The sequence below is a fragment of the Culex pipiens genome, chromosome 1 (assembly GCF_016801865.2).
Source record: "Culex pipiens pallens isolate TS chromosome 1, TS_CPP_V2, whole genome shotgun sequence".
Classification (NCBI taxonomy): Eukaryota; Metazoa; Arthropoda; class Insecta; order Diptera; family Culicidae; genus Culex; species Culex pipiens.
In genome coordinates, this window is record NC_068937.1 from 5,573,793 (window position 1) to 5,594,075 (window position 20,283).

At 42.9% G+C, this 20,283-nt stretch overlaps 2 protein-coding genes across 5 annotated transcripts; both read right to left on the bottom strand.

The window, feature by feature from the left end:
• Positions 1–725: 725 nt before the first annotated feature.
• Positions 726–15,480, bottom strand: LOC120421050 (integrator complex subunit 6). Of its 4 annotated transcripts, none has more exons than XM_039584193.2 (3): positions 15,186–15,480; positions 4,165–5,007; positions 726–3,915 (listed from the first exon to the last, which is right to left on the bottom strand). In XM_039584193.2, the coding sequence occupies exons 2-3, from the start codon at positions 4,771–4,773 to the stop codon at positions 1,195–1,197; spliced, it is 3,330 nt and encodes a 1,109-aa protein (XP_039440127.1). In that variant the 5' UTR covers positions 4,774–5,007; positions 15,186–15,480; the 3' UTR covers positions 726–1,194. The 4 variants fall into 4 exon arrangements, with proteins under 4 accessions (XP_039440127.1, XP_039440128.1, XP_039440130.1 ...); XM_039584194.2 differs by having other exon boundaries at positions 15,323–15,470; XM_039584196.2 differs by lacking the exon at positions 15,186–15,480 and adding an exon at positions 6,228–6,311.
• Positions 15,481–16,256: 776 nt separating this feature from the next.
• On the bottom strand, positions 16,257–17,904 carry LOC120421055 (uncharacterized). The gene is made up of 2 exons (XM_039584200.1): positions 17,779–17,904; positions 16,257–17,716 (listed from the first exon to the last, which is right to left on the bottom strand). The coding sequence occupies exons 1-2, from the start codon at positions 17,780–17,782 to the stop codon at positions 16,311–16,313; spliced, it is 1,410 nt and encodes a 469-aa protein (XP_039440134.1). The 5' UTR covers positions 17,783–17,904; the 3' UTR covers positions 16,257–16,310.
• Positions 17,905–20,283: the final 2,379 nt, after the last annotated feature.

A 20,283-nucleotide genomic window follows, 5' to 3' on the forward strand; every position in this document is an offset into this window, starting at 1 on the left:
TTTCTAGTCTGAATTGAGGTACAATCAATCAACAAATACAATCGAAATTTGTAGCAGCAATTTCAAAAATGTAAAAAAAAAAACAAAAAATTTTAAATTATCAATTCAGTTTAGATTTATTGGTGAATAACCAAGTTACAATAAGTTGATTTTACGTACTTTACAGAGCTCTTAAGTCCATTTCTGCTGTGTATGATGCAACTCGTTTTTGAGCAATTGGAAATGTTAAATAAAGAGTAATCAAAATTAAAGATATCAAAAAATCTAAAACTTCTTAAATTGAAAAAGAAATATGATTATTTTTTTACATTTTTAAGTTGTATTTGTATAAAAATATTTTATTTTAAATACTTTAAAAACTTTAAAATAATCATAAAATCTAAAATAAAGAATGATTTCTTTTAAAAACAAATCCAATCAACCTATAAAGTTAAAAAAAAAGAAATTCAACCTAATTTTTGAAAATATTAAAAAAAATCAACACTTATACATTGAAAAGACAAATAAAAAAATACAGCTACACTCAAACCCCGATGGTTTGACACCAAATGTTGTCAAACGAACGGGGTCACGTTTTAGTTTGACACCCCTTTTACACGTAGTTCACAAACACTACTAAACGTTTGTTTTGAAAGTGTGCGTGAGCGCCGTGTAAAAAGTGACAGTTCGTTTAACAAGAATTGAATTTTGAAACAGGGTTTTCACAGCACTATAAAACATTTCTCTTTTTTCATACTTATCATATATCAATTTATTTAACATTTAACTATTTACACGAATCCTCTTACCGAACTAGCTTTTGTTTCCTTTTCTCTCACGTTTCGTGCTTCACTTAGAGCTGTAAACATTTGATTTTAAACTCTCTTTCACGTTCCTAATCTTTTTTTCATTAGCCTTTCGCGTTCACACATTCTCGGTATAAATCATTTTAAAAAGGGGGAAAAAATCAAAAACAGAGGCAAAAAAGAAAAATCTATAATCGGGCTCACAATTGGGGATTCTAGCTCGCCTCACTCAACTAACGCGCAAATATAATCGGTAATAAATTTGATTTACAGCAAAAAACACGGTTTATTCCTCAATTTAACCTACACTTTTTTGTTTTTTCTGTTATAATCGGAACAACAATTTATACTTGTTTTAATCTTAAGACCTCACCTAAAAGTGGACTAAAGAAGGAAAATTACGTTACGCTCATATCCGACTTTGATGATTCGAATGTGCTTTGCTTCCGCCCGGCTGCTGCTTGTTGGGCGGATGCGGCTGGTGAGGAAACTGTCTACTGCTGCCGCTGGGACCCGCCACGCCGTAGTGGGACGTCCTGCTCCTGCTACCCTGATGGTTAAAGCTGAGGAAGGAATTCTGCTGCTGCTGCTGCTTGGCCGCCACCGCCGCCGCCGCCTCCTTTTCGTCCTGCTGCTTTTGCGCCTCCAGCTGGCCGTCCCACCACTCCTCGATCGAGTCGGCCATCTTCCGCCGGCGGAAGCGCAACGCCTCCCGGACACACATCTCGACGAAGGTGGACCGCGTGGCGAGGTCGCCCTGGACCTGGGTGAGATGTTCCAGCAGGCCGGAGTAGTTTCGCCCTGGCCGTCGGATGTCCTTGAAGACGATCGCCCGGACGGCGTAGTTTTCCTCCCGGATGCGGTCCCGCTCCTCCTCGGACAGTTCCGCCGGTTTGGTGGGGGGTGGTGCGGAGGTGGACTTTTTACTGGTGGAGGGGGCTTGTGGGGTTGGTGGTGGAGCGAAGTGATCGCCACCGTTGAGCAACGTCCGTTCGGGCTCGGACTTTTTGAGCTGCTTTTTCGAGGGTTTGGTGACTGGGGGGTCCGGTTCCGGGGGCGTCACGGGAGGCGGTTCCTCTTGGCTGCTGGCATAGCTGTTTGCTCCGTTATGGCAGGTCTTGAGAATGTTGGAGATCTCCGACGTCATGTCGTTGGTGGTGGCGGTCGCTAAGCTGCTGCTGGCGGTGCTGCTTGCACTTCCGCTGGGGCCGAGGATCGGGTTGACGGGGAGTGGAGCGGCTGCGGCCACAATCGGGACCACCGTCGGAACGTGGTGATGTGGTGGTGGCGGCATCGGCAGCGTTTGTTGTTGCTGTTGTGGAGGTGGCAGGTGATGCGGATGATGATGGTGGTGGTGATGGAAGGGCAGGGTCGGTTCTACCGCGATCGGCACTTCCGGTGGCGTTCCGCCCTCGTCTGGTCCTTCGATAAACTGGCGCACGTGGGGCGTTAGAACCGCACCGGCGTCTTCGTCGCGATCGCTCGGGAACTCAAAGTCCACCACGAGCCGGTCGTCCGGATCATCGTCCAGCTCCGACTCTGCGGAACTGCTAATCACGGAAGCACTGTCACACTCACTGTCCGATGCGGCGAAATCCGACAGCGATGCCGACGTCTCCGACGTCACACTACTCGACGACGACGAAGACGAAGCGGACGTCGAAGACCCCAACAAACCAAAACACTTACGCTTAAACGTGTAATCCTTCCTAATTGGTCCCGCCTTGCGCTTCCGGCTCAGTCTTGCGTTCGGATCGGCCATCCGATTCTTGAGGGCTGCCGCTTCACTTCCCCCACCTCCTCGACCTCCCTTCATGGGGGCTACCTCGTTCAGGTCCGCTTCGTCCACCATGACCATGTTCTTGTCCTTTTTGTACGGATTGCCAAACATGTGCTGCCGCACGTTCGTCGGTTCCAGCTCCCGCAGCGGCGTCTCCTTGTTCTTCAGATACTCCTGGTAGTTGCCCATGTCCGCGATCGGCAGACAGTGGCCACTGTCCTTGGTGTACAGCGTGATGCCGCTCGTGGGCAGCCGGAAGAAGTTCTCCCTCATCCGGGCAATCTCGTCGATCAGATCCCTCCGGGGGATGTCGAACGGATTACGGTAATTCTTCGTCGCAGCCGGCCTCATCACCGTCGGCACGACGATCGTATAATTGTCAAAACTAGCGATATCCGCGTGAACCTTGTTGAACGCGTCCTTCAGCATCGGGTGCGATATCAAGTCCCGCTTCAGCGGCATTCCCGGATTCAGCTTGACCGTCTCCAGCTGATGGTAGCCCGGCTTTGGCTGCTTCAACTGCTTGAACACCCTCAGGCAGAGGTTCTCCTGATCCTGCTTCGCCGTGTTCTTCATCTGCTTCAGATAGTTCGCCACCGCCGGGCTCAGATAGCTGTCCAGGTTCTCCGGCAGGATGTACTGCACCAGCTGGTACGGAACGTTCGGCGTCGTCGCCAGCGCTCGCCTCAAAAACGGACAATAGTACTGCGGAATGGCCTTCACGTAATTGCTAAACTTGTAGATCCAATCGTTCGGCGGATTCAGATTGTACTTGTGGAACAAGTCGTTGATCAGCGGCAAAAACGTCTGATAGTTGTACGGCAACACGTACAGATTCACCACCGTCATCGTACTGCTCGGCTTCAAAAACCCAAAAGGCATCTCGATCCCATGCATCCCGCTCGACACGATCAGCGGCCACACCTTGTTCGTCTCCTTCTTCGAAAGGATCTGCAACGTCAGCGGGCTCGGCTCCAGCTCGTACTTGTCGATCGGAAAGTTCCGCAGCATCACCGGCTCGTCGCAGCACGGCGTAATGATCTTGATCTTCGGATGCGCGTCCCGCGGCGGCAGACTACTCGACTTGGGGTCCGGCCAGTACGGCTCCGGGATGGGCCAAAACCCCACCGGGAACGTCTTCTGCTGGGGGTGCTTCTGCACGTAAATCATCCGCTTTATCGACTGAAACTGCAGGTCCGCTCCGCCACCGCCCTCCCCGTTCGTGGCGTTCGTCGTCAGCAGCTGGTCAAAGTGGATCACCACGCCGGGCTGGACCTTCTGCACGAGGCTCTCGATGCACTGGTTGAGCACGTACTGCGAGCGGATCTTGTACGACCGACCGCCCGTCACCTGCAACGGAACAACACACACAGGTTCAGCACGTCCTCCAGCATGACCCGCCAACGAAGACGAACGACGACTACATTTGTTCACGAACAACGAAGGAATTAACAACACTTTAAAATGACAGATCACATCTATGCGCTGTAGCGGCATCCTCCAGATTTCGTGTAGTCTTCGTTTATCTCGTTGAAGCAGATCAAACCTTCAGTTCTGAAAGAGAAAATGGTTAAAAGCAACCATCTTGACCCAACTCACCTCGCACATCTTCTCGATCATGGAATCGTCGTGCGGCACCTTCCCGTCGACGCGCTCGTCCGCCCGGTTCCCGCTCATCCGCAGCACCAGCGAAAACAGCCGCTGGTCCCACCGGAACGGCTCCTTCGTCAGCTTGGTGCCCGGGATCTGCGCATGCAACGGCAGTATAATCTCCTGGTGGACCCCGTTCCGGAACGAGTACTTCCCGCCGTCCGTCAGCACGATGATCACCGACGGCTCCAGGTAGAACGGACACCGGCCCTGGCCGTACGTGTCGATACCGCTCTGCATCCGGTTCAGGTTGAGCAGGTCGAACGCGTTCTTCAGGGCCTCGCCCATCGACGTGAGCCCGTTGCTCGCCAGGTTCTTCAGCTCGTTCATGAACGTCGCGTGGTTCTCCTTCCAGCCGGCCTTGACGTTGTTCGGTGGGTCCTCGAACGTCAGCAGCATGTACCGGTCGCCCATGCAGTCCTGCGACCGCTGGCGGTACTTGAGGAACGTCTCGACCGCCCCTTTGGCAATGTCCAGGTAGCTCTTCTGGACGCCGTTGACGTGCGCCTTCTGGCACATGGACGCCGACGTGTCCACCAGGAACAGGATGATCGTCATCCTGGGCCGGTGGTCTCTCTCTCTCTCGCTCTCTCTTTCTCTTCTTTCTTTTCAGGCAGTGGTCACACTCGTGTGGAACTAACGGTCACGACCGGACAAGGCACGCAATGGCGGTTCTAGCAGTGGTGGCGGCGGCGGTGACGACGGAAGCTGTAGGGTCATTTGCCCTAGATTGGTCGCCACAGCGGCGCGGCACGGAGCAGCACGTGTATCGCTAACGAAACTTGTTGATTCCTGGCGAAAGAAAAATGGATAGAAAAACAAGACGTTAGACAACAACTTTGACAGTTCTAAAAATAGCTCCCAAGTTCGTCAACCGGAATTCCTGCTTCGAAATCGCAACCAGATGCATCAATATTCTTGCATATCAATCACGATAACAACGCACACACTCACACAACAGACCTAACTTTAACACTTCTCGTTCGCGTTTCGTCTTCTTCGTTTTTGCGAAGCAAGACGCGCCGAGAAACGTGTGAATTAACAAGCTCACGAGCATACATTCATCAGCTCTGTTTTAAGCCCATCCCGAGTGCCATCAGTTCCCTCCAGCTGAGTCGAACTGATTCAAGAGAGAGCGCGAGACTTGTCTTAATCAACCGAAGGTGACAACACTGACTTGCAGTGGTAGTGAATGACCACTGCAAACTTGCTGCACTTCGATGACGTTCACAATTCGCAGGCACTTTCTTCACAAACCCCAAAACGAAACGCCAAACACGTCCCGCAGAAGCAGCATCGGCTAGTCGAGTTGGGAAAGGCGTGTCGGGTAAAGTGGGACACCCTAAGAACATCCCAGTAGGCTTTGCTTGTAGTTTGCGAACATCCCAGTAGGCTTCTACAATCTTAACTCTTGAGTTCTTATCAATTTGTGACCTAATTTTGAACGTTGACACCAAGCGGACTTGTTTGTTTTGCTTCTTCAGCTGGAAATTCCACAGAAATTCACACTTTTTCCCAAGTCCACTAAACCCCACGCCCCCCACTTTACATGTGGACCCTCCTCTTGCTCTTCTTCGTCTTCTTTCCGACCGTGCCGTGCTTATGCCCTGTGTCTCACGAGACTATTCCTGCTCAGTCGTGGCCGTTTTCCGCGCCCACCTTCACCTCCCCCACTAGCTACACACCTTGCACTATCTATCCCTCTCTCACTCACTCACACACACCTTTCCACCACCATCTTGGGCAAGTGCAAGAACAATATTCAATTTTCCCTTGTTCTACATTGCATAAAAAAGGGAAAACTCATTCATTCCGTTAACCGTGCACACACACTCAAACACATTTGTCTCAATTACGACACACTCACGCTCATTAACATTTGCCTACACTGTTAAAATTATTTACCCAAACTCCTTACCCCCTTCGATTTTGGGTGCGAAACAAGAACACAAACATCGAGCAAGAAAAAAAACAACAACAACAAACGTCACTGACAGATGCAATCCGCTTACTTTTGGCAAAGCGAAAGAAATGCCAGCGCCAACTCAACCATCAGAAAAATACAACTCAATCCCAGCAGTCGGTCGACGGACGACTGACTGACTAAACTCTTGCCGTTTTTTTTATCGCACGTTTCTTCTGCTGGCCTGTGCTAGAGGCAGTGAAAACGGTGAAAACGCGTTCACACACGGCCTTTTGTTTACGTTTTCGAAAATGTGACAAGAGACGGGCTGCTTGCGAGAAGGGGCAAACAGCGTGGAAGATTTTCAGCGTGTACGGGGCAGTGTTGCCAGAATGTGTTGGTTCGAACGGAAGGGGCCATGTTTGTTTTTTAACTTGTTTTGCTTGATATATCATTTTAAAGATGGTCTAAAAAGGCATTTTAATCCGTGAACAATATACTGACGACACTGTCTACAGTTATGAGTACTCAGGTGAAATAGTGAAAACTGAAGAGTGGAATTTTAAAGCGAAATGAGCTTTGACATTTGAAAGACTTTCCGATTATAGGCGCCATCCACAAATGACGTACGTTTGAGACATTGTCGGTTCGCTCCAGAGGGCTCCCGATCATTTCGGGTTGTGAATTATCAAAATTCTCAAGAGTTTAAAAAGAGCATGAGCATGAGCATGAGCATGAGCATGAGCATGGTTGACTGCCAATGAGCTGCTACTCCGTTATTGACAGATCAGCTGAAGTTAAACAATGAATCAAAAATGATCAGTGGGAGCCAACCATCCGTTCACTGTTTAACCCCTGAAGACCCCGACTTTATTAGTCAATACCGGCGCCCTCCCAAGAAGCCTGCAGTTCAACGAAAGGGAGGAATGTTAGTCCGATAGTTGAAGTTGCAGACTCATCAAGCACATAGTTTTTCGCTATATACTTGTTGATACCGCTTGAGACCGTTGAATCCACAGCATCTCCTTCAAGCATCACGTGATTATTATTTTTTTGGGTTAGTAGGATAAGGTATTGGCTTTTCAATGCCTCCCGAGCTACGACGCTATGGGGAGGACTTTCATAACAGACCCGTCGGCGAGCCTTCCGAGCAACGATGCTATGGGAAGGTCTTTCTGGTTTACACACAAAATCACACACACAGTTATTTTGCTCCACTATTAACTCAACGATCCAAATTGTCAGTGCGTCTTTCGTTCATTATAAAGAATTGGCTTTTCACCGCAAAAAAATAAAACCTTATTCGAAAAATTTAAACACAATCCACCCGACGCCGTGCCTTCCGATCAACGATGATATAGGAAGGGCTTTGAAAATCACAAAATAAATCACTTTTCACTCCGCATATTTTTTACGACCACGTGCTCCCTTTGTCAATTATGCACTGATGACGCTGCATTTTCAGAGGGTAATCTTCTCCTCGCAGCACACAATACACGATAAAAATGCGAAACAAAAGGCACACAAAAAATCACTTTTCACTCCGAATATTTTTTACGACCACGCACTCCCTTTGCCAATAATGCACTCTGCACTCGAACAGCGACACAAAAGAGATGGAAAGTAACACGAAAAAACAGGACTGCGCGTCCCACAAGCACCGCACTACTGATGCCATTATTTAATTATAATGACCAATCACCCCATGCACTCGAACAGCGACACAAAAGAGACGGAAAATAACACGAAAAAAACAGGACTGCGCGTTCCACAAGCACTGCACTACTGATGCCATTATTTAATTATAATGACCAATCACCCCATGCACTCGAACAGCGACACAAAAGAGACGGAAAATAACACGAAAAAACAGGACTGCGCGTCCCACAAGCACCGCACTACTGATGCCATTATTTAATTATAATGACCAATCACCCCATGCACTCGAACAGCGACACAAAAGAGACGGAAAATAACACGAAAAAACAGGACTGCGCGTCCCACAAGCACCGCACTACTGATGCCATTATTTAATTATAATGACCAATCACCCCATGCACTCGAACAGCGACACAAAAGAGACGGAAAATAACACGAAAAAACAGGACAGCGCGTCCCACAAGCACCGCACTACTGATGCCATTATTTAATTATAATGACCAATCACCCCATGCACTCGAACAGCGACACAAAAGAGACGGAAAATAACACGAAAAAACAGGACTGCGCGTCCCACAAGCACCGCACTACTGATGCCATTATTTAATTATAATGACCAATCACCCCATGCACTCGAACAGCGACACAAAAGAGACGGAAAATAACACGAAAAAACAGGACAGCGCGTCCCACAAGCACCGCACTACTGATGCCATTATTTAATTATAATGACCAATCACCCCATGCACTCGAACAGCGACACAAAAGAGACGGAAAATAACACGAAAAAACAGGACTGCGCGTCCCACAAGCACCGCACTACTGATGCCATTATTTAATTATAATGACCAATCACCCCATGCACTCGAACAGCGACACAAAAGAGACGGAAAATAACACGAAAAAACAGGACAGCGCGTCCCACAAGCACCGCACTACTGATGCCATTATTTAATTATAATGACCAATCACCCCATGCACTCGAACAGCGACACAAAAGAGACGGAAAATAACACGAAAAAACAGGACTGCGCGTCCCACAAGCACCGCACTACTGATGCCATTATTTAATTATAATGACCAATCACCCCATGCACTCGAACAGCGACACAAAAGAGACGGAAAATAACACGAAAAAACAGGACTGCGCGTCCCACAAGCACCGCACTACTGATGCCATTATTTAATTATAATGACCAATCACCCCATGCACTCGAACAGCGACACAAAAGAGACGGAAAATAACACGAAAAAACAGGACTGCGCGTCCCACAAGCACCGCACTACTGATGCCATTATTTAATTATAATGACCAATCACCCCATGCACTCGAACAGCGACACAAAAGAGACGGAAAATAACACGAAAAAACAGGACAGCGCGTCCCACAAGCACCGCACTACTGATGCCATTATTTAATTATAATGACCAATCACCCCATGCACTCGAACAGCGACACAAAAGAGACGGAAAATAACACGAAAAAACAGGACTGCGCGTCCCACAAGCACCGCACTACTGATGCCATTATTTAATTATAATGACCAATCACCCCATGCACTCGAACAGCGACACAAAAGAGACGGAAAATAACACGAAAAAACAGGACTGCGCGTCCCACAAGCACCGCACTACTGATGCCATTATTTAATTATAATGACCAATCACCCCATGCACTCGAACAGCGACACAAAAGAGACGGAAAATAACACGAAAAAACAGGACTGCGCGTCCCACAAGCACCGCACTACTGATGCCATTATTTAATTATAATGACCAATCACCCCATGCACTCGAACAGCGACACAAAAGAGACGGAAAATAACACGAAAAAACAGGACAGCGCGTCCCACAAGCACCGCACTACTGATGCCATTATTTAATTATAATGACCAATCACCCCATGCACTCGAACAGCGACACAAAAGAGACGGAAAATAACACGAAAAAACAGGACTGCGCGTCCCACAAGCACCGCACTACTCTCAAAATTCTCAAGAGTTTAAAAAGAAATCCAAAAACTTAAATTCGAAAACTCTGGAAATTAGATTTAAAAAATCCTTGAATTCCTTAATTTCTATATTCTTAAATTCTTAATTTTCTTTTTTTTAAATGCAAAAAAAAAAAAGATATCCGAAAAACTAAAATTCTATAATTTAAAATTCGGGAAATTAGATTTTTAAAATCTTAATTTTGTAAATTTACAGAACCTTCAACTCTCAAATCCTTGGATTCCATAATTTCTATATTCTTAAATTCTTAATTTTCAATTTTTTTTAAATTTTTAATTCCGCCATCTTAAATTACAGACAATTTTGGAGTCATATTTTTGTTTAGAAATCTACATTTTGAGAAAGATAAAAATGTCTTGATTGGACTGGAAATTTTGACGTGTAAGTTAGACCTTTTGAAACAATTTTTTAAATATTTGAGTTTTTAAATTTTATATTTGTAACATTATTAAATATTAATTTTTTTGCCTTTCTTACAAAAGAAAGGTTTAAGGCAGGGGTGCCCAACCTTTTGGCCCTGCGGGCCAGATCTGATTTTTCTGATGAAATGGCGGGCCGGAACTAATGTTTGACAAAAGTTGAAAAAGAAGACAATATTTTTTCATAATATAATTTTGAAAAGGTTCTTTTAAAGTAAACAAATCAATAAACTAGTATTGCAAATAAGATTCTTGGTTTTAGGAAAAAAAATATCTGTAAAAAATGTGTATTATCATCATTGATTATAAAAAATATCAAAAATTCATTGGTCGTTGCAAATTTTTCAAAAGCTTAATTTCTCCAACACAACAAGATATTTCAAAAATCAATGAGGCATGATAAAATTTATTAAAACTAAATTTGGATTAATATCCTTACAAACAAAAACACTTTTTACGATGTTGTTCAAATTTATAACAAAATATTTCAAAATGGTTTTAAAAGTGTTGAAAAATGTATATTGAATAGTTTAAAATTCGTTACTTCTCAAATTTCAGTAAACTATTGAAATTTATGAAAAAAATAAAATTTTGTTCCCTGATTTATTGACTCATTTTGATATGTTTTTGTTCATAAATGAAAAAAATATTTGCAGTTATCTTTCTTTTCAGTATGAATTATTTGCTTTTTAACGGTTGTTCTCAAAAATTCCAATATTTTTTGCTTACTCATTTATTAAAAAATAAATTTGAATCATGTTCTTCAAAACAGAAAAGCATCAATTTGTAGTAAAGAGAGTAAAAACTGAAAGAAGTTTTAATTTAGTGTCTTTTTATACATTTTTTGACAATAAATCTATATTTTAACGAATTGGATAATTTAGTTTTCCTGTGCCATTTTTCAGTTTAATATTTAATATAAAAATGATAAGAATTAATTTAATAATGAAAAGAATTAATTTCAATTATAAAGAATGTTAGATTTTGAAAAACAAAAAACAAAATTCAAATAAATGTTGGAACAGCAACATTTTATTGCAAAAGCAAAAAAAAAACAAACATAATGTTTCTTATTTAATTTTAGTTAAAACACTTTTTTTAATTTATACACTCATTTTATTAGTTGAATATTTCATGAACAGCCTTGAGTTGAGGGCCGGTCATAGAACTATTTTGAAAAGCCGTCGCGGGCCGGATGAAATGGCTTTACGGGCCGGATCCGGCCCGCGGGCCGGACGTTGGGCAGGCCTGGTTTAAGGTTTGCTTTTGGAAAAACGTTTTTCTCAGAAATCTTAAAAAATCCGTACACGGCGAAGAATCGTCCCAGGAAAAAATCCTATTACTAAATTAAAGGTTTAGATACGCTCTTTCGATTGAATTTTGGCCCGAAACCCGGAACTCAAAGTCTGATTTTTGAGAGCTCTTTTTCTGAAATACTTGAACGATGTCTGTATCCGCTCCTAAAAATTTGTGTCTTCCATCATTGGAAAACCGCTCGTAAAACCCTCAATTTTTATAAGTCAGATCTGTAGCCGTGGGGTCGGAGACGAACATTTTATTTTTCGATTCACAATTTTCGACCAATGAATGAATGTGGTCGGGACCGTGGTGTAGGGGTAAGCGTGATTGCCTCTCACCCAGTCGGCCTGGGTTCGATCCCAGACGGTCCCGGTGGCATTTTTCGAGACGAGATTTGTCTGATCACGCCTTCCGTCGGAAGGGAAGTAAATGTTGGTCCCGGACTAACCTAAAAAAGGTTAGTTCGTTAGCTCAGTCCAGGTGTAGGAGTCGTCTCCCTGGGTCCTGCCTCGGTGGAGACGCTGGTAGGCAGTTGGACTAACAATCCAAAGGTCGTCAGTTCGAATCCCGGAGTGGATGGAAGCTAAGGTGTAAAAAGAGGTTTGCAATTGCCTCAACAATCAAGCCTTCGAACACCTAGTTTCGAGTAGGAATCTCGCAATCGAGAACGCCAAGGCAATGCTGTAGAGCGAATAATTTGATTTTTTGATTTGAATGTGGTAAAAGCCATTTTTAGAGGTATTTTTTGGACAATTTGACATATAACACTATCAAATTAAAAGAATTCAGTTTCAAACAAAAATCCATTGGAAAACATGCGCCATAAACTGCTTGGGCCCAAAATTTGAAGCTTTTCCAAAACGTATTTCCAGAGATATAGCCATTTTAGTGTTTTTCGTCTTATTTGTACCCTATTTTTTCCCATTAAATTTTTGGTTTTATACAGAATCATATACTGAACATCAAATTCGAAGTTCCGGCTCGTTCTCGCTCTCGCTCGAAAAATCGACAAGTCGTCAAGTCGAAGCATAAACGCCAGAACATTTACGCTTGCGCGTTTTGCGCTGCGCGTGAAAGTGTTCTTACTGGCTTCTCATAATAGATCGACAAAGTGCAATAGCGATGCATATTTTTTATGTTAATCATAGACTAAAATTAAAGACTGAGTACCCTATATTTTTTTTCTAATAATGTCAATCCAATATTTTTTTCTTAATTAAATTTAAATATCTTGAGGCCCATAATGTACCTCTGAAATTAAAAAAAAAATGGCAAAATTGGGTGGTATCATTTTGTTTCTGAAAAATTAATTGCACCAATATATTTGTCGGAGTTTCATCATTTTGTAAGAAAGGCTCTATTTCACCTCTGGTGATATTAAATCGGGTTTTAGATTGAACTTTAAAATTATTGGAATTAAAAATTGTTAGAATTTTAATTTTTGATTTTTTACTTAAAATTTTAGATTTTTTTTTAGAGATCTTAAATTACTGATTTTTTTAATTTCTCAATATATTTTTTTAAATATCTTTATATTTTTTAATTTCTTTTCTCCAGAATTTCAAAAATTATTTTTGAAACTGTGTATTTGTAGCACAATTAAATATTTATTTTTTTTAGACAGAGCTTTTAAATTATTGGAATTTAAAATTTAGATACTTTTAAACTTTAGTCTAGACTTTAGTATTATTTTAAATTTTCTGAATTTATCATTTTTTTAAATATTTGTACTTTTATTCTGCAACTTATTCAAATTTGAGTTTTTTTTAACTATCACATTTATTTTTTTTACTAAAAATTTTAGATTTTTGATTTTTTTTAGAAGTCATAGATTTTCTGATTTTTTTATTTCTCAATTGATTTTTTTTTTAATATCGATATATTTTTTAAATTCTTATGTTTCAGAAATTCATAAATTCAATTTTTCCTGTAAAAAAAAATAATGATAATGGAGCATTTCCATTTAAGCAGTTATTGCTTTTTTCTACAATGTATTCCTTATGGGAGAACTGTCATTTCTACCACTCGAATCGGGTGCTACAGTGTTAGGCTTTTCCCTTTGGATTTCTTAATTCTGAGCAAAAAAAAAATCCGTCATTTTAATTTTCAATTTTATATCGATTACAAAATTATTAATTCTTTTGTAATTTTCAGACATTTTATTATGCAAATCTAAATTAAATTGAATTTGTTCATTAAAGTATACTGCATACAAGCAGGACGCGACAAACTTTCCGGCTGCATACCGTAACCCTTTCTTTTTTAACATGGACCTTTGCGTTGTTTCCGAACCAACCTCAAACATGGAAAGCAACCACGTGTGTTCACTCTACTCGCGATCGACTCTTATCACCCGAAAAAAAAACCTCCAGCAACCGCGTCGCTCCGCTGCACACAATCGACTGAAATGAACACAACCGGCGGCTTGCCTTCCGATCAACTATGATAAAGCGAGGACTGCTAACGAGAAAAAACGGTCGCAAAAAAATCACGATTAATCCTGCAGCTGCCCGCGATCGATTCATTTCGGAAGTAGTATGATTTTTAGAATGTATAAAGCATTTTGTGATGCTTTTTGCATTAAAATTTTAAAAATTGGCTTGAAATTTTAAATTAGGTTTTTTTTCCTCCCTTTCTTGAATTTGGCAGAGCCAAAGAAAAAAATACATTAAACAATATTTGTACCAGCCTAATCAAATCACGAAAAAAATAATATTTATGAGTATGACTATGAGTATTCTTTTATGGTACGTTCGTTTCAGGGCTAGTTCCGCACTGAGTGCCGCACTCAGAGCTGTCAAAGTGTTTCTTTGAAGAAACTCGCGCTAGTTCCGCACGAGTTTCGCCGCCATCTTGGAACTGAAACTCTAGTGCCGCACTCGATATTTTTTCAGTTTCATGCGAGTTCCATGCACTCTAACAAATGACGTTCGTTTGAACCGAAACTGGCATCGACAAGTGCGGCACTCAGTGCCACACCGGCTTTTCAAACGAACGTACCATTAGTGTTATAAAAGCAAAGTGAAACTGTTATACAATGTACTGTTCTGAATAGTTTATAAACAGCAAATTCTGATGTTCGTTTTCAGTTAATATTTACTGAAAACTGCACTACTGAAATTTTCAGTTAGTTTTTCGCTGAACTTCAGTTAAAATTTGTATGGAGCTGTCAAAGTTTGCTGAAATTTCAGCAAGTTTTCATTTACTGAAAATTGCAGTAGTGCAGACTCAGTAAATTTAACTGAATTCAGTAATGAGAAATTGGTTGAAAATTTTTTTTCCTATGAAAATTTAATGTCTTAGCAATAATTAAAATTAGCAACACTGCCCATTTCCCAAGACACAAACCACCATTCATCGAAGCTCCCGCGGGCAATTTCAGCTGTCTAAACTTGCCCGCCCCTAGAATCGACGAACAAAAATCTCTCTTCTCACCTCTGCCATTGACTCACACACATCTCACATCTCATTCGCTCACTCACTCACACTCATTAAACGGTTCGCTCTCGCTCTTCCCATTCCACCTCCCATTGATAAAAAAGAGACGGCCTTCTCACGGGGGGCTGAGAGAGACGCGAGTGTGTGCGTTCGCGTGTGCACACACAGAGATGCACACACTCTCGCAGTCAGTGTGGGGAAGGAAAAATTATTCCTCTTTTTTTGGTGGCCGAGAAATACCTAGAGGAGAGCCTCTGGAACTAGAAGTGGCCACCACCGCCAAACCCGACCGTCGGCCCGGGTGGTGGGAGGTCCGCCTGAATCCGGATCGCGACGGCCGCGGAACCGCCAGATGACGTCAAGAGAGAGGAGCCTACTTGGATGTGATGGACTGCTGCTGCTGCCGCTGCTTCTTTCTCTCCACCATACACAGGATTCGCGAACCAGGATCAACACGGGGCCACGGACACTTTGAGGGATGCGATTTTCAAACCGTTCTCTTCCACTTCCAAATGACAACTGACAGAACGAACGGTGGCGGCCGCCGCGGTCGCAACCGCGAGAGCGAGAGCTGTGGTGAGACATGAGAGCGCGAGAGAAACGGAGGAAAAAGGGTTGCCAGAAGTGCAACTTCGTAGAAACTTACTCAGATTGTGTCAAAATCAGATTTTTTTTTGAAGAAAATGTAAATTTTCAGTTGAGTAATTTCATTCAAATTTATTATGAATTGATGAATTGAAAATTATTAAAAGCATGCTTTTAAATGTGTCATTATTTCAGAAAAATTTCGAGTCTGAGCGAGTTTCGACCAGAGGGGCTTACTGGCAGCCCTGCTCACCATCCATCTCGCTTGTGCTGATTAAAAGATGTAAAAGGAGTGAATGAAAAGGGGCCAACAATTGGGCCAAAGATCTTCCAGAGAGAGGTTGGATGAAATGTTGGTTCATTCGTTTGAAGGAATTCTTTAACGGAAGGCAATCCGGTGAAATTTGCCCGGAAAGTGGTCAAATTTTCACTTTTCTGAAAATCTTAATATGAAATCCGTGTTTCGTGCTAACTATTTTGACAGCTGGGAATTCCCGTATTATCTTATCTAATCTACATACCTTGCCCAACGTCAAGTCAACAAAATTCGCAGGGAAGGTGACAGCTTTTCATCAGGAAACCGCTGCAGTGATGACACTCTGACGAGGAGTTCGTCATTTTTGAGTTAAATCCGATAAATCATAATTTTGTCACTGGGCCTAGCAAGCCTTATCGGGTTTTAAGTCTTTTACTCTGTAAATTAAAGTTTAACCAAGAGATTGAATATTTATACGATACTGTTTGAACAAGAGCATTTTATTTCCTTCCAACAACGACAATTCACACCAATGCAAAGCTCACGCTCCGCGACCCGTCCGCCGAGCCGTGCACTCGGTGGTAGTGCCGCATGACCTCCGCGCCGGAAGTGAAGCCCGCAAACCGCTCACATCCCAGCAGCTCAACCCGGTGCAGTTTGGGCGAAAGCAGCAGCAGCGTCACGACGGTATCGATGCGGACGGATTTCATGCCACTAAACAGCACCGTCTCCAGCGCGGGATGGCAACTGACGGTGAAATCGAGCACTTTTTTCGCGATCTTGCACTCGCTCAGCTCGAGCAGCTTCAGGGCGCTGAAGGTTTGGACCGCGGGTGGGATGGGGCACTTGGTGAGGTCGCACTGGACTAGGGACAGTTCCTGGAGGTGGGGCGAATTCATGAGGTATGTAATGCCATCCTCTAGGTACGCCTCGTAAATGGTCAAGCTGGTCAGGCTGGGACTGAACGATGCGGTGAAAGCGAGGGCGAGCGAATCTACACCGATGGTTACGTTTTGGACGGCAATGAGGTGACCCAAAAACGAAGGGACGATCTGCGAGGGGCTGTCCAGTTCGGCATCGAGCATCCTCAAAGTAGGCATGTTGGTCACGAGAACCTTAATAGCCTCATCGTTTATGTTGCTGCCCCACAGGTTAATATCCCACACGGATGGTTGATTTCGGCAGAGTTTCGTCCACAGGTTGATATCCCAGTATGATGAGGAGCAGTCAATGCCGTATTCTGCTTGCTTAAGTTGTAACAGTTCAACCTCGCTCAGTCGCTCGAGAAGATCGTGATCAAGATACACTTCAAGGACTTGAAGCGTTTCCTTAATAGTCTCGATCCACTGTACTAGCCTTCCAGTGAACAAGGCATCCCAAATGTCGTCATCTGAGTCTTGCATCGAAAAGGACTTCAGTCGGGGAAAAATCAGCTTGAAGCTGTCCAGGATCTCAGATCCGTCCTCAGAGCACGATAGATCGACCATACTGAATTTTTCCATCCCGTCTAACACAAAATCCACGGCCTCTACTTCCCCAGCAAGCAGCTTAACTTCAACCAGCTTAAATTCCCTCAAATTCGGACAACCTCGCAGCATCCGGAACAGCACCGGCGGTGCGATTCGGCACTCCTCCAGGGACAGCTGTGTCAAATTCCGTCCGAAATCCGGCCACCAGCCGTCGTCGACCGTTCGGATCAAGCAATGGTTGAGCTGCGCGTTCGCCGCCGGCGGAACCACCGACGGAACGTAACCCGCACCGAACTTCACGCTTCGGAAGCGGACCGTGAGCTTCTGTCGGAGCGCGGGACAGCCCGCCACGATGTCGTTCCAGCGGCGGCAAACCAAACGGAGCTCGCGAACGGCGCAGAACCGGAAGATGCGCTCCCAAACCTCCGGCGGAAGGGGCGGTTCCAGCTGGGTGGGGACGTCTGTGGGGAGGGAAACCGGTTTTAAAACCACTTTGATTGAGTCATCGAATGACGTCGGTTACCCATGGTCACGTGGTCAGAAACCCAAAGGTCACTTGAGTTTTACGCGCCAAAAACAAAACGGGGACAAATCACAAATCAAAACAAAGTGATACACTGTTACGTAATTTTGCCCTAAAGTTTGACATTTGTGCACGATTAATTTTAATAAAGTTATCTACGTGCACATGTATTGCGTGTACGTACACGAAAAAGATTGAGGTTAAATTTTGTACCCGCCAGCAAAACAAATGGGGTGCTAGCGAGGGTGCTAGTGTGCGTGAGCTCGGGCTTAGATAACTCTATAGAGCTATCTAAGCCCGATCTCACGCACACTATCTTACCATTTGTTTTTGCTGGCGGGTACAAATTTTAACCTAAAAATCCTTCGTGTACGTACACGCAATACATGCGCACGTAAATAACTCTATTCTTTTTGGAGTAGAGTAGAACTGACTGAACGTGTATGTAGTATACACTCAAAATCGGAAGTACCCCTCAAAAGGGTTCCTATCTACCCTTTATCTGTCAACTTCGCTGTCAATACAAGGAAAACAAACCCTTTTTGAGGGTTACCGGTAGTAACCCTTTGCAAAAGGTAACGACGGATAAACTTGAAGAAAAGGGTGGAAGTTACCCTCAAAAAGGGTTTGTTTTTTTTTTCTGTGTTGACAGATAAAAGGTACACGCAGAAAACTAAGGCATATTTTAATCAACAAAACGTTTTGTTGATTTGAAAATCAAGATTTTTGTTGAATCAACACTAAACGTCAAAGCAACTTTTTTCAAAACAACAAAGTTTTTTGTTGAATTGAGAAAATCAAGGTTTGTTTCAACGCAAAATCGGCGTTGATTATATTCCACAAAAATTTTGTTGAATCAAACCTCGTACAGGCTGATTCTACAAAATATTTTTCTGCGTGTAGATAGAACATACACTGAAAGGCCGACCATGGTAGTTTTAAGAAAATTTGCTAAAAATGCTGCTTATTAAATTAACTGTGGCTTTTTGGTGAAAGTAAGCGCAAATATGGTAAAATGTAACATGCTTCCAGAAAATTGCATGGTAGCAAATACGAAATCATTATCATTCTCTCCATAATCGAGGGTTAAAATTACCATACCGCTTTCGACATAGTAAAACTGACTGCGTTAATCAGTCAATCCAAGCACGGAATGTTTTTAGCAAAAATACGTCGGTGCGTGTTCTCAATTTAACCCTACAATATGGTAGCAACTACCATGGTTGGGTTTTCAGTGTAGATAAATAAAAAGGGATACACTCAAACCCCGATGGTTTGACACCAAATGTTGTCAAACGAACGGGGTCACTTTTTAGTTTGACACCCCTTTTACACGGAGTTCACACACACTACCAAACGTTTGTTTTGATAGTGTGCGTGAGCGGCGAGTAAAAAGTGACAGTTCGTCACTTTTTAGTTTGACTTTGACCAACCAACGGGGTACAAACTAAAAAAGTGTCAAACGAAAAAGTGACCAACCACCGGGGGTTGAGTGTATTTGAATCAACAAAACCTTTTCATGGTTTGAAAATCAAAACTTTTGTTCATTCATCGCTAAACATTAAAGCAACTTTTTCATAACAACAAAGGACTTTTTGTAGAATTGAGAAGAATCCGATTTGTTTCAACGCAAAATTTTGTTGAATCGAACCTCGTTCAGGATGATCGTACAAAATATTTTGCTGCGTGCATGCTGCCTCTTCAGTTCAACTAGAATTATTTTGGTTTGAGTAATCGTAGTCGATATGAAAAATTCATATGAAAAGTGCTTAAAAGAACACAACAAAGTGCGATTTGCAGTTACAGTGTAACAAGCTTTTTTGGCGGCCATTCAAGCAGGTATTAGACTCTGACTCAAACAACTCGACGGTAACATTTGAAAAGGCATCATGTACATTTTGACACTTTCTGGGTTATTGTATACTCTGAAAGTACTTCTAATAAGCTACCTCTCCACCAAAAATGAGCAAAAGTTACTTCAGTAAAGTCTGTTTAATCATGATTTTAAATAAAGTAACATAAACAAAATCTCTGCCATCAGCAGTCCCTGTTTATATAGCCCTGTCAACCTGTCAAACAAAAGGCTACATAAACCTCGTGACGAAAAAAAAGCAACATGAAAAAAGCGCCATGTACATTCGGCGAAGAAAAACGAATCATAACAAAGCGCCCCCCTCAGTGACAGCAGGGTGATATCGACGTTGGTGATTTCAAAAGAAGTTATGTTTGTTTTTCTCAAATAAAATTACGGAAATAATGTTTTATTGAATATGGATGATCAAGTATCAACAAAAGCAACGTTTTTCATCGTTTGTTATCATTAGAACATCTTATTTTGCTTTTATGTAAAAATGGTAATTGAAAATGGATGCTCAACATTCAAATGCGTTTTTCTCAAAACGCATGGTTTGTACATGATGCTTTTTGAAATGTTGGCATCGAACTCTTTGTTTGCAAACCCACAACGACCCTTTTGCATTGTTTTGCTAGAAACAAACTTGCACT

Excerpts from the sequence above, each read along its gene's own strand:
- LOC120421050 (XM_039584193.2), bottom strand. The coding sequence starts at position 4,773 with ATGACGATCATCCTGTTCCTGGTGGACACGTCGGCGTCCATGTGCCAG. Across the intron at positions 3,916-4,164 it reads TGATCGAGAAGATGTGCGAG|GTGACGGGCGGTCGGTCGTA; the intron begins GTGAGTTGGGTC and ends GTTCCGTTGCAG.